The sequence below is a fragment of the Moesziomyces antarcticus genome, assembly GCF_000747765.1.
Source record: "Moesziomyces antarcticus DNA, scaffold: scaffold_v10006, strain JCM 10317, whole genome shotgun sequence".
NCBI classification, from domain to species: Eukaryota; Fungi; Basidiomycota; class Ustilaginomycetes; order Ustilaginales; family Ustilaginaceae; genus Moesziomyces; species Moesziomyces antarcticus.
In genome coordinates, this window is record NW_014639004.1 from 685141 (window position 1) to 697705 (window position 12565).

At 62.0% G+C, this 12565-nt stretch overlaps 5 protein-coding genes across 5 annotated transcripts; 3 read left to right on the forward strand and 2 right to left on the reverse strand.

Moving 5' to 3' along the window:
* Nucleotides 1-26: 26 nt before the first annotated feature.
* On the forward strand, nucleotides 27-377 carry PAN0_006c3056 (uncharacterized protein; the record flags this gene model as incomplete). Its single annotated transcript, XM_014801698.1, has 1 exon — nucleotides 27-377. The coding sequence occupies one exon, from the start codon at nucleotides 27-29 to the stop codon at nucleotides 375-377; it is 351 nt and encodes a 116-aa protein (XP_014657184.1).
* A 128-nt stretch (nucleotides 378-505) lies between these two features.
* Nucleotides 506-3722, reverse strand: PAN0_006d3057 (uncharacterized protein; the record flags this gene model as incomplete). The annotated part of the gene is made up of 4 exons (XM_014801699.1): nucleotides 506-2895; nucleotides 2979-3140; nucleotides 3240-3304; nucleotides 3556-3722. 4 exons carry the CDS (start codon nucleotides 3720-3722, stop codon nucleotides 506-508), a joined length of 2784 nt encoding a protein of 927 aa, XP_014657185.1.
* Nucleotides 3723-5258: 1536 nt separating this feature from the next.
* Nucleotides 5259-8537, forward strand: PAN0_006c3058 (uncharacterized protein; the record flags this gene model as incomplete). The annotated part of the gene is made up of 1 exon (XM_014801700.1): nucleotides 5259-8537. One exon carries the CDS (start codon nucleotides 5259-5261, stop codon nucleotides 8535-8537), a length of 3279 nt encoding a protein of 1092 aa, XP_014657186.1.
* A 2041-nt stretch (nucleotides 8538-10578) lies between these two features.
* PAN0_006c3059 (uncharacterized protein) lies at nucleotides 10579-11595 on the forward strand (the record flags this gene model as incomplete). Its single annotated transcript, XM_014801701.1, has 1 exon — nucleotides 10579-11595. One exon carries the CDS (start codon nucleotides 10579-10581, stop codon nucleotides 11593-11595), a length of 1017 nt encoding a protein of 338 aa, XP_014657187.1.
* Nucleotides 11596-11737: 142 nt separating this feature from the next.
* PAN0_006d3060 (uncharacterized protein) lies at nucleotides 11738-12383 on the reverse strand (the record flags this gene model as incomplete). The annotated part of the gene is made up of 3 exons (XM_014801702.1): nucleotides 11738-11855; nucleotides 11919-12050; nucleotides 12124-12383. 3 exons carry the CDS (start codon nucleotides 12381-12383, stop codon nucleotides 11738-11740), a joined length of 510 nt encoding a protein of 169 aa, XP_014657188.1.
* Between the last annotated feature and the right edge of the window lie 182 nt (nucleotides 12384-12565).

A 12565-nucleotide genomic window follows, 5' to 3' on the forward strand; every position in this document is an offset into this window, starting at 1 on the left:
CTCCCTCCATGTCTTGAGCATCCACCATGATGTCGGCATCGCCTCCTCTTGCTCGCAACGGTGGATTGGCGGCCAAAACCGCCGTACGAATCAGTGGGCTTACCACCAACATCCGACGCACACACCTCGCCGATATCCTAGCGTGGTATGGTCGAGTGCTGCACATTGATCTGCGCAACGACGAGGCAGTCGTGCAGATGGAGACCGAAGAACAAGCTGCCAAAGCCACACTCTACCTGACTGGCGGCCAAATCGATGGTCACTACATCCGAATCACCTCAATTCCCACCCCAGATCCCACTCCAACAAGGCAAAGTTCGGATCAAGTCAGACCATCGCGATTCGTTCATCCCGATAGACAGGCGCACCTGCGATAATCCCCCCCCCCTGCCCACTCTCACTTGACCTGCAATATACCCCTGCTGCACACAAACTTTTCACAACTGCGATGGATGGGGAAAAACTGAGAGAAAGAATCCATTTGAGTTCAGGAGGAGGATGAGGTTTAGCGCTTTTTGCGGCCGCCTCGGCTTCTGGTTGAGCTCTTGGGCGCATCGTGCTCGTCGTCATCCCGATCTTCGGGTGCACTTCGCTTTCGACCCGCCCTGGCGTTTTGAGCCGCTGGACCTGTGGGGATGGCTGGATCGTCGAGGTCTCGGCCGGCTCGACGTTCAGAACGGGCTTGGCTGCGAACTTCGCGCTCGCGCTCCCTCTCACGCTCGCGGTCACGGTCGCGGTCCGATCGATGGACATCCCTATCCCTCTCGCGTTCCCTCTCCCTTGGCTCCGACCGATGATCGCGCGATCCTCCTCCCCTCCTTCTTCTACCGCTCGCCGAGGTTTGCGAGGCAGTATCGTCATCCCACTCGTCGCGCTTGGACCTAGATCCACCCCGACGCGAATATCCATCGTCTTCTGCACGGCCATTTGCGGACGCAGAGTCGTACGTGCCTTCGCGGCGACTACGGCCACTTCGACCACCGCGTCGACGGTCATCATCGCGAGGCGACATGTCCCACCCACTCGCATCGCGGCCGTGATCCCGGCCACGATCCCACTCATCATCATGACGACGATCGCGATCATCTTCACCGGCGGTGGCACCGTAGTCGAGCGCGTCGCCAGCACCGGCACCCGTGTCGCGGTCGTTGTACCGCTTGCCCGGATTGCGTGGGCCCGAGGGCACGTTGGCGGGCAGCGGCGAGTGTGCCCGTCCACCGCGTGAGCTGCCCCCCGCCCCCGCCGCAGCTGCTGCCGCCCGCCCGCGGATCGAGGTGCCCTTGGGCGCACTAGGCGCTGCACCGGGTGGAGGCGCCCGAGACGAGTGTCCCGGCTTGGTGTTGGCACCGCCCTTCTTGGACGGCGCTCCGCCGGCGTCTGAGGCTTCGGCACCGTTGGGCGGAACGGGGATGCCTGCCGCTGCTACTTGCGAGGCGTCGACGCCCGACGCGCCAAAGAACGCCGACATGTCCGCACCGGACATCGGCTTCATGGGCACGCTGGGCGGCAACGGGCCGAGCGGCGCATCGCTGGCTTCGTCCTCGCCGCGGCGATCGTTGGATTCTGACGCCTCGCCGCCGCGTCGTGGGCTTGCAGGCGCATCCCAGCCGCGTGCACCGCCGTCCCGCCCCTGGTCCTGATCCTGCGGTGGGTAAGGCGAGTGCTGCCCGTCCTGCCGAGGCTGAGTCTGGTCGCCGTTGAACGGCTGGCCAAACATGCCAGGCATCATCATGGGCGGCGGCATGCCGGGCATGGGAGGCATGCCGGACATGCTGGCCATCATGGCCATCATCTGGTCGGGCGGCATGGGAGGCATACCCATAGGCCCAGCCCCGCCGTTGGATGCGCCCATCTGCGACATCATGGCCTGCATGGCTTGCGGCGGCGGGGGCATCATGGCCATCATCTGCTGCATGTTGGGCATCTCGCCTCCAGCACCGCCAAACAGGCTGGCTTGGGTCTGCTTGCGCGCGCCGGTCATGTGCTCCTTCTTGGCGCGCCACACGCTCCACGAGTCCTCGTTGAAGCCGTAGTTGAAGTAGTCGGTCAGATCGGCTCCGTACCGCCGCCAGGGTTTGTCCGCAAGGCTCTCGAGGTCAATGTCGAAAATGTCGCGCGCCGAGCTTTCTTCCTCCTCGACCACGTCGTCTGGTTTCGGGTAGGCTCGCTCGTCGGGACCGGGGGAGAGGTTGAGTCTGGGTGCTGTGGATGGCACGGCAGGAGGGCCACCCTCAGGACCGAGCGTGTCGCTCGCCAGTTGGGGCTTGACGGGAGGCGCGCCGGGCGGAGGTGGTGGCGCACCCGGTGCACCCGCTGGTGCTGCGGATGCTGGACTGGCATTGGCGAGAAGCTGGGAGCGGGAGAGCGGCGTGTATTCGGAGGTGAGCGTGGATTGTGGACGCTGCGGCGTGCTCTGTGTGGGCAGAGGACGTGCGCCTGGAACGGCGGGTCGTGCGCCAGGACGCGCTGGAGGCTGTGCTTCCTGGGTAGCATCGATGATGAATTCGATGTCCGAGTCGCTGTCGTCGTCGTCGGCGTCGTCGTCATCGCCATCGTCGTCGTCGTCTTCGTCCTCTTGATCCTTTTGACCGGCGTTGGTCGGCGCTGTCGTGGTTGATTCTGTCGTGTTGGCAACAGCGTCGGCGGAAGAAGTGGCGCCATTGGCTGGAGCGGCGTGTGGCTTGGAGGCGGCAGCGGGGGCCGGAGCAGGCTCGTCGCCGTACAGGAAAGCGTCGTCGTCGTCCTCCATGCTGGCGGGCGATGCTCTAGCGAGTCTTTTGCTGAGGAAGGTGCGATGTGCAGGTGGAGAGCGACGAAGCCTCGAGGTCGTGTTGAGGCCTCTGCGCTCTTCCGATTTTCCCGTCACACGGGCGCGCGCGTTCCCATCGGCATGGGCTCAAATCGGGGTTAGGAAATCGGCGATCTTACACGCACGACAAGTCGAAGCGGCCTTCTACTAGCCGCACTGCCGAGTCAACAGCCGTCGACGAAGGCTCGGTTGGCTAGCCTGGCAGTGACATCGGCTGTGCTCGGCACCATGGCCGACTTGTCAGTCGGCTGATCCGGAGTCGCGTACAGCAGCAGCAGCAGCTGCAGGTAAAGGCGAGGAGGTTGCAATCGCGTTGATCGCGCGCGGAACGCTGCCGCACGGGACGGCCGAAATTGGATTTCACACGGGCGCTGCACCCCAAACGTAACATTGATCACCGGCCACAGCCGAACATCGACAACGCGCACACGGGCCCCGCGCGCTGTCGGGCGGACGAGCGGTGTGGCGTTGAGCGTCGACGTGCGAACCTGAACCCTGGGGTCCACCAACAAAACAAATCCCACAGCGTACCGTAGATTTCTGGCGTCTCATACCGTACGGCACACAGGCGGCTCGGCACGGGTCTCGATCCTGGATTACGTCTGCCGCAGTTGAGATGACGCAGTATTGGCGACTTCTCCGCGTTGGCCGTGAAATGTCCGGGCCTCCTCGTCCTCCTTCTTGCTTCTCAGAGTGGGCAATCTGGCAGATGAACGGCTGTGATTAGGCTTCGATGACTCGCTTACTCCTTTGACTCTTCACTGGGCCAGCGGAACAGGATGATGGGGTGGCATTCAGTGAGGAAGCGTGATGGGAATGGCTCTGTCGAGGTGTGTGCGTCAGGGCTAGATGGGATGGCCAAAGTTGGGCAGATACTTGACGCGACGCCGACGCCATGACTGGGAACGCGCATTTTCTCGAGGCGGGGCGTGGGAGCAGTGTCGGATGCATTGTTTCCACGACCATCGGCGCGTGCCTCTCGTGCTCTGATGCCGACATGTCCGCGTGCAGCTGAGGGCGCGCGCGTGTTGTGGCTTCTCTCGTCTCGCTCCCTCCGGCTCAAGGCGGCTCTTCAAGGCGGCTCTCCAAGGCGGGTCGACGACCGCTCGTTGACCGTCGCAACTCGGATTCCGAAGGGCAGCAGACGCTCTCCAACAAAAATTTCCACCGCTCCCGCAACTGAGCCTTTTCGCGCGCCCCAGGCACTGCAGCAGCCCTCTCTTGCCTCGCCCCTCCCCATCCACACCCGGGGCGCGCAAGCAGAGCCAGCAGGGCACAGCAGAGCACAGCAGAGCACAGCAGAGCCTATGCCTGCGCCCTGGCTGCGGCCGCACGCCTTCCACTCTCACCACCATCGTTGCCTCAGAGCTAGATTCCTTCGGTCACTGCTTCTCACTCACCGACCTCTTCGTCGACACTCGCCCCTCTCTGGGCATCCATCCCACACAGCCTCCGATATCGCTAGGCTACCGTCTCTTGGATTCCCACACAGCTCCATTCAGCTCTTCACTCGTCAACACCATCACACGTATAACCAACCAACCGACCATCCACTCATCCTTCGTTGCAGCCACCACTACCATCGCCGCAGCACCACCATCCCATCAAAGCGATTGATCTACACCGCTAGCTTTTCCGTGCAGTCTCGTCTCTGTCTTCGCCTCGTGTTTGTCTGCTAGGCTGGCTTTGATGTTGGCATCGATCCAAGAATCGCCACCAAACACCATTCAACCACAACAGCCTCCGCAGCTACAGCATCTCTGGCTCTAGATCGGCACAGACACCGCACACGCTCAGCCACATCACGCTTCGTCTTCCACTCTTCACCTCTTACCGCCTGCGCGACCACAACAAGGTCCTAAGCGTCGCAGCCTCAGCCAACCCAACCTCCTCCTCTTCTGCGCTCAACAGCAGCTAAGAGTAGGTTGCAGGCGAAAGGCTCACCGACAACCTTAGCGCCTGTCGCGCACCACGCGACCATCACCACGTAGTCCTCTACGCCCCTTCACCCTCCTTCTTTCTCGGCAGCCGACATCGCTCTGCCTTCTCAACTGCTCCCTCGCGACTCTCTTCGCATCTCAACCTCGCAGTCCTTTTTTAACCCCGCCTTCTTCCTCACCAACACCGACTCCGCGCCATCGTCCATCCGAGCCAAGGAAAGCCAGTTTCATACACACTCTAGCTTCTCCTTCACGTCTTTGAGAAAACGCTAGTCTCCCTCCGGGCTATCTTCGTCTCTCTCAGTCGTCCTCCCACTTTAACGGCGTCCGATTCGCTACGCCAGCGCTCACTTGTTCGCAAGCACAAGACTCTCCCTCACCCCATTTCAACAACCCTATACCTTTTCCCATATACCTGCCTCTTCGCACGGACGGACTCCGTTCTCCTTTTTTATTCTTTCTTTGTTCGATCGCTGCCACATATCTCGTAGGCAGCTCTTCTCGTATCGATGATGGCCGACACTTTCGATTTCGACGCCTTCATCTCGTCGCCCTCCCAGGCAGACGTCGTCGCTCCTCCTCCTCCTCCTCCTGTCGCACCCACCAACACCAACGCTGCCAACCCTGCCTCCGATGTGTTCAAGATCAATGGCACGGCCCCGGACGCCTCGCTTCTGGGCGCCCCTTCCAACGACATGTCATCGTCCTTCTCCGACCAAGGCCTGAACGGTGGCATCGACATGAGGCCCGCCTCATCCCTCATGGGTCAATCCGACTCCATGATGTACGCCACCGACTATTCCGAGTCGTTTGGAAACGACCTCATGGACTCGTGGGACATGAACAACCCAGCCAACGCCGCCAACCCCTCGTCGGCCTTCGACTTTGGCTCGGCCAATGCCCCGGACTTGGTCGCTCAGTCCGGCGATGCCCTCAACGGTCTTAATGCTTCCCCATTCGCGCCCCGCGCTCGAAACGGTCAGGCTCCCATGCCTATGGCATCCGTTGCTGCGGCTCCCAGTCCCGCTGCTGCCAACGGCGCCAAGACCGCCCGCGACGTCACCTCGTCGTACCGCGACCAGATCGCCGCTCACCACTCGCAGCTCATGAGCACCAGCACCGATTCTGGTCTCCACGGCGGCGGTAGCCGAAGCACCTCGTCCATCCCACGCGTCACCACCTTCAAGCGCGCACAGCCGCCCATCCACCGCGGCGTCACGGCTCCCAACGCTGCCAGGGCCAACCTGAGCCTGCAGGAACGTCGTCGCCTCTCGCGTCAGGCTGCCAAGCAGCAGGGCATGCATTCCGCACACGCCCAGCACGCCAACAATGCAATGGCTCCGGGTGCGCCCACGTCCTTCACGCCCATGGCCGGTCGAGGTGCCAAGCGCGGCATGAACAGCGACGATGGCCACATCTCCAGCAGTCCGCTCCAGCCCATGCCAGCCCCGCCCACGCGCACCGTCTCGTTCATGAACGACTCGTCGGGCTCGTCGGTCTCGTCCACCGGCCTCTCGCCCCAAAAGATGCTCGACAGCCGTGCCTCGAGCTTCATGCACAACGGCGCCGGCCCGCTCGGCCCGCTTGCAGGTGGTCTGGACCAGGCTCCGTCGTCCGTGTACCAAGGCAACTTCAACACGACGTCGGGCGAGGCCGTCGCCACCGCCAACAAGTACTCGACCTCGGGCGTCGACGTGCTCGGCATCCTCTCGCGTGCTATCACCCGTCCCAACCCGAGCATCGCGCTGGGCCCCGTCGACCTCTCGTGCTCGTTTGCCATCTCGGACGCGCGCCATCCCGAGCAGCCGCTCATCTATGCCAGCGAGACCTTCTGCCACCTCACCGGTTACACGCTCCACGAGATCCTCGGCAAAAATTGCCGTTTCCTGCAGACCCCCGGCGCCGCGCTCGAGGCGGGCGCAGAACGTCAGCACACGGACAACCGCGCCGTCGAGCACCTCAAAAGGCATCTGACCGGTTTCCGCGAATGCCAGGCGAGCCTCATCAATTATCGCAAGGACGGCAGTCCGTTCATCAACCTCGTCACCGTCGTTCCCGTCTCGTGGTCCGACCCGAGCCAGGTCGACTTCCTCGTCGGCTTCCAGGTCGACCTGGTCGAGCAGCCCGGCGCCATCCTCGAGCGCAAGGAGGACGGCTCGTACCTGGTCAACTACCGTTCCATCAACGATCCGCCGCCTTCGGCCATCTTGAGCTCGGACGAGATGGTCAAGGACGCCGACGCCGAAGCGTCGAAGCAGGCCGCCATCGCTGCCGACATCCTCGACCTCATGCATGGCGTCGGCCCGTGCGATGCCAAGCAGTGGTCGCGCGTGCTGCTCGAAAATTCGCACGACCTCATCTACGTGCTCTCGCTCAAGGGTACCTTCCTCTACGTATCGCCGTCGATCGAGCGCATCCTCGGCTTCACCGCCGAAGAGGTGATCGGCAAGTCCATCTCGGAGTTCTGCCATCCGAGCGACGTCGTGCCCGTCTTCCGCGAGCTCAAGGACTCGACGAGCAACGCCAGCATCGCCGCCGCCGCCTCGCGCAACATCCGCACCGAAGGCGTCGCCAACCCGCTCACCAAGGGCGGCGGAGGCCAGGCGGGCCCGCGCGTCAATCTCATCATGCGCATGCGCCACAAGCACGACGGACACCGCTGGATCGAGAGCACGGGCAAGCTGCACCTCGAGCAGGGCAAGGGCCGCAAGGTGGTCATCTCGAGCGGCCGGCCGCGCCCCGTGTACAACCTGGCGTGGGAGCACGTGCGCCGCGGCGCCGAGTCGGCGCAGCCGTCGTTCTGGTCCAAGCTCTCGATCGACGGCATCTTTCTCAGCACGACGGGCCCCACCGCCGAGGTGCTCAACTGCGACAGCAAGGACATCTTTGGGCGTCATCTGCTCGAGGTGACCAACTACGAGGCGGCGCCGTCGCTGCTCCAGGCGCTGCGCAGCAGCCAGGCGATGAGCGTGTCGCACTTTATGGGCGACGGCGCCACCAACACGACGCCCGTGTTTACGTCGTTCTACCCATCCTCGGCCGCCGCGGGTCCGGCGCTGTCGACGGTGTTTGTGCACGTGCAGCGCGCGTCGGCGGAAAGCTCGTGGATGATCCCCAACGTGGCGTATCCCAAGGGCGGGCCGCAGCCTGCATTCGATGCGACGGGCACGAGCGTCGACTCGCTCACGTCGGTGTTTGCCGAGCTCTCGACGTACCGCAGCTCGTCGTGGGTGTTTGAGATGCATCAGCTCAAGAATGTCAACCGACGACTCAAGGACGAGATCCGGGCGTTGCGCCGCCAGTCGCGCGACCACTTTGGCGGTGCGGCGGGCGGCGTGGCGAAGCACGGCGTGCAGCTCTCGAATCCGCAGAGCCCGACGTCGGCGATGGCGGATGGACGGCGACGCAGCGCACACATGGAGTCGATGTCGTTCAGCAACGGTCAGGCGTCTGCGGTCCCGCACATCCAGACGCCGAGCCCGATCAAGCGGCGTCCGGACCACGGCCACGGCCACCGGCAGCATCTGCGACCGTCGGCGACGCTGGCGTATCTGCACGCGGGCAGCAGCACGGACCGGGGCAGCAGCAGCAGCTCTGGCTCCGAGATCTCGCCGTTCGCCGAGCGCGCGCCCAACGACCGTCGGTCGGGCTCGGGCGATGCGTCGGACGAGACGGCGGCCACCACGACGACGTCGGGCGACACATCGGAGAAGGACGGCTCCAACCACGGCAGCGGCACAGGCAGCGGCAGCGAGAGCAGACGCAATTCGGGCACGGCCGAGGCGTAGTTTTCGTTCATTTGGATCATCATCGTGCAGACTTGACTATGGAATTGTCGTCGTGCTTTCCCACTCTGTATATACACACACACGTGCGGCTGAAAATGCTGCTGTATTGGTTTTCTTGTTATTGGAGATTGTTTCACACATGGTCGCGATTGACGTCGGGCTGCTGTCTGTTTAAGGTCGGGGTTTCCGGAACGTGCGAGCCGGATGTGATTGTGCGATACAGGATGAGTCTGAGGATGGACGAGGGTTGATGACGCGGAGGTGTGGTGGGGGATGGAAGGCTCCACATTCCAGACGCTACGTCGATGGGTTGGAGAAAACTGAGCGGCAAATTCGGCATTTTTGTAGAGTGTCTCGGCAGGGATAAAGAATCCGAGCTGGCAGACGCGTTGAGGAAGCCGCCTAACGAACGTCGCTTTCTTTGCGGTTCTTTTTTTGCCGTCATTGTTGTCTCACCCTGTGGCATCTGTGTTCGCACCTTCCTGTGCTTGCCTACAGCTATGTGCAGGTGTGGGTACTATGGGTCCGGGAAGGTTGGGGGTTGATCACATGCATCGAAGACCGCATCCAGACAATGGGCAGTATAGCGAGATGTCATACCGGGTAAGCGAACGTTCGCCGTACCAAAGTCTCGCTAGCCTTTAAGGTGCTACATACTTGGCGTGCGAGAATGTGCGTGGTGATGTGATGAAAGCTAGACATGATGACGCCAGTATCTGCGATTGACCTCGTGCCAAGATGCAAAAGCATGCTAGATATCGAAATCGAGTGCGAGGGAGTAGCGATGTCTATCGTGCGACTAGTGGGAACAATGCCGGCGGCTCGGTGAAGTACAAGCCCGGGACGTGCAGCGGAAAGCCAAAGATGTGCTGGACCGTGCGTACGGACCGTAGGGCGATGGAGGGGAAGATGATTCCTCACAGCCTCAGCACAGCAGCATGCCTTGTTCTTGCTCATCGCGCCTGGACAGTGCAGTGCGATTTCTTTGGGCCGTTGGGGAAGAAGGCGGTATTTTTGGCAATCGCCATAATTTCGGCGCGCGGTTTTGGCAGGCTGTCACTGGATTCCTCCCAAAAAAAGCCACCGGCTCTCGAGCTGTCAAGCTGTGCTCGCGACGTCACGCCCGGCTTGGAGCCTCCGTTCCGCTTACGAAGTTGCAGGCGGTTCTCGCACCGCAAGCACCGCATCCTCGGCTCGCCTTGGACCTTTGGTCCGGAAAAGCTAGACTCTCGCTTCGGTGTCTCACTTTCGCCTTTCCCCCGGGGGGCCAGAACTGCTGTCAGATGTCCAATCCAGCCCAAGCGGCTTGCGTAGCGCGCGCGCGCGGTCTCGCCAAGTCGCCTACGGCTGCCGAGAAGCTGCTAGACAGCTTTCGTGCAGCGGAATGACCTGACGTCGTTGCCCGCACCGAGCTCGAGCCAAGCATGAAGGATGACTGGAGGTAGCACCTCCACCCGGCAACGATGCAGCGAGGGCATCGGCGACCTTGGAGTCATGCACGCGCTCCTGCCCGGAGGGGAAGGTTGACCGTTCGCAGCTGTCAGCCGTGAGCCTTATTTGGCGGCCATGCTGCCGCTTTAGGCTCCCGTGGCGGGATTTAGAGCTTGTCCGCCAGTTCGTGCCGCCGCCCGTTGGGTCGCTCTGACATCATGGCGACGCTCGCGCCCTGGATACGCGGTCAGTCAGCGCGGCCTCAGCATTCCAAGGCATGCGTCATTGGCCCCACCGCGAGCAGAGGCTCGCCTGCCAAAGCTCGGAACACCCACCAACGACTCGCTCCCAGCACGAGGTGACGACATTCAGCGCGGCTTGGCTGCACGGCATTGCGAAGACAGAAGGCAGGCGTAGAAGCTTTGCCATGACCCTGGGGGCATCGCTGGAGACAGCTCGCTACGCTGCTTGTCCCAACAGCCAAAGCTTCGCATCGCAAAAAGGGTTATAAGCATCGACCTCTTCAGCCGTTCATCGTCTTCTTTCCTCATCGATACCATTGCTTTGAACATTCACAGCATACTCTCTTCTCCATCCACTCACACTCAACATGAACTCTGTCAAGAAGGTCCTTTCGCGCCGCTCGCACTCGGGCGATGACTCGTCGGACGATGGTCGTCTGTCGTCGTCGACTGCCCCCACCTCCAACCCCGGCTCGCCCGTTCAGCGCCAGAAGGAGATGGGCACTCTGACCGGTGCTGGTGTTGGTGCCGCCGGTGTTGGTGCCACCACGGCCACCACCAACGGCACCCACACCCGCGAGACCACGGGCGACAAGATCAAGGACAAGATCGAGCACGGACTTGGCCGATCTGCCGACGTGCACGCCAAGGACGGCAGCATCCGTCACAAGCACGGCCACGATGTGCTGGCCAACAAGCACCTCGACCTGTCCAACGGCGAGGTTGTGCAGGACGTGCAGCACCTTGCACCCGTGACGCACCAGACTCACCAGCGCCACGAGGTGGAGGAGGTTCTGCGTCAGAAGGAGCACCACCGTCATGTGCACCACATCCAGCACCACACCCAGCCCGTTCTCGACTCGGAGCACGCGGCTGAGCAGGTGCACAACAAGATCCACCCCGTGACCAAGGTGCACGAGACGCACGCTTCGACCGACAAGGACGCTACGCTGCTTACGAGCGTGGCGGGTCAGCATGCGGACAAGTACGCCGAGGCCCCTCTGCACCGCCAGGTGATCGACAAGGGCGAGGTGGTTAAGGAGCACATCCACCACCACATTCACAACGTCGTCCAGCCTATCATTGAGAAGGACACGCACGAGTACCACCGCATCCAGACCACCATCCCCACGCACGTGGTGACCCACGAGGCACCCATCGTGCACGAGTCCACCCACCACAAGGCCGTCTCCAAGGACGAGTTCCTGTCGGGTGGTGGCAACCTTACCAACTCGATCCGATCGATCCACGATGCCAAGCTGCTCAACACGGGCAAGTGCGACCGCAAGGTCGATGGCCTCGCCGAGAAGCTCGAGCGCGAACTCGGTGTCAAGCCCACCCTCACCTCGACTGTCGATGCGCGCAACACCCCCGCCGTTGTCTAATTTCGCATCGAATCATGGCCGCCTCTCGATGATACCATAGCTTTTCGTACCTATGCTCATTCAGATATCCCAAAGTTCTCCAGCCGCAACTGCATACCAAATTTCTTTCGTCTTCGTAGCTCGTACTTTTTCTCTCGAATTTTTAATCGATTCTTTGTCCTCGTTTTGCGCTGTGCGGTTGTGCGTCGTGCGATGCATCTAACATCGATGAAAGCAGCTCTTCCAAGAATGCGTCTGGTGGTGCAACGCCTTGTCGATCTCTACATACGATCAGGGAGTCAGCGTTATTGCCATGGCAGTTTGTGATGGTGGTTGCGACTTACGTGAGTGCACCTGGGAGGACGAAGGTAAACCTGCCTCCGCTCTTGAGTGGTGGTGGAGTGTGTTCGTACCCCAGCTGGAGGTGGCACCTGGCGCACTCGTACGGATACTGCTTCTCGAGTGTCCCGTCCGACCTGCATGGCGCAATCATCGTCAGCTCACCTTCTACATCTATTAGCAAGTGGGGAGAGTTGGGTGGGGACGTACCTTCTGATGAGTTTGGACGGAGCCTGCTGGGCGCTGATCTTGCACACGCGTGCGGGGCGCACCTTCTGCGGCGCGCCCGTGGTCGAGTAGGGTGGCGAGTCGAGGCAGCGCAGCACGCGCGACTGGTCGAGCGGCCGTACGGGCAGCGTGGACAGCGGCCGGTCGCACACGAGCGCAAACTCGCCGCACAGACAGTAGTAGATGTTGAGCGCGCTACGGGTGCGGTCTCCCTGGCGATGCGGACGTGAGGCGCTCGACATTGTGTAGGAATGGATGGCGAGGGGAAGATGGTGGTGGTGAGCGGCGGAGGCGAGTGTGAGTGTGTCGTGCGAGTGAGGAAGAATGTGGAGGAGGAGGGGGAGGCACGTGATGTGAAATTGGCGCGCCCTCTCGATGCGCTGGGAAGGGCGCGCGTTGGAAGCGGAAAAACACAACTGCCGGG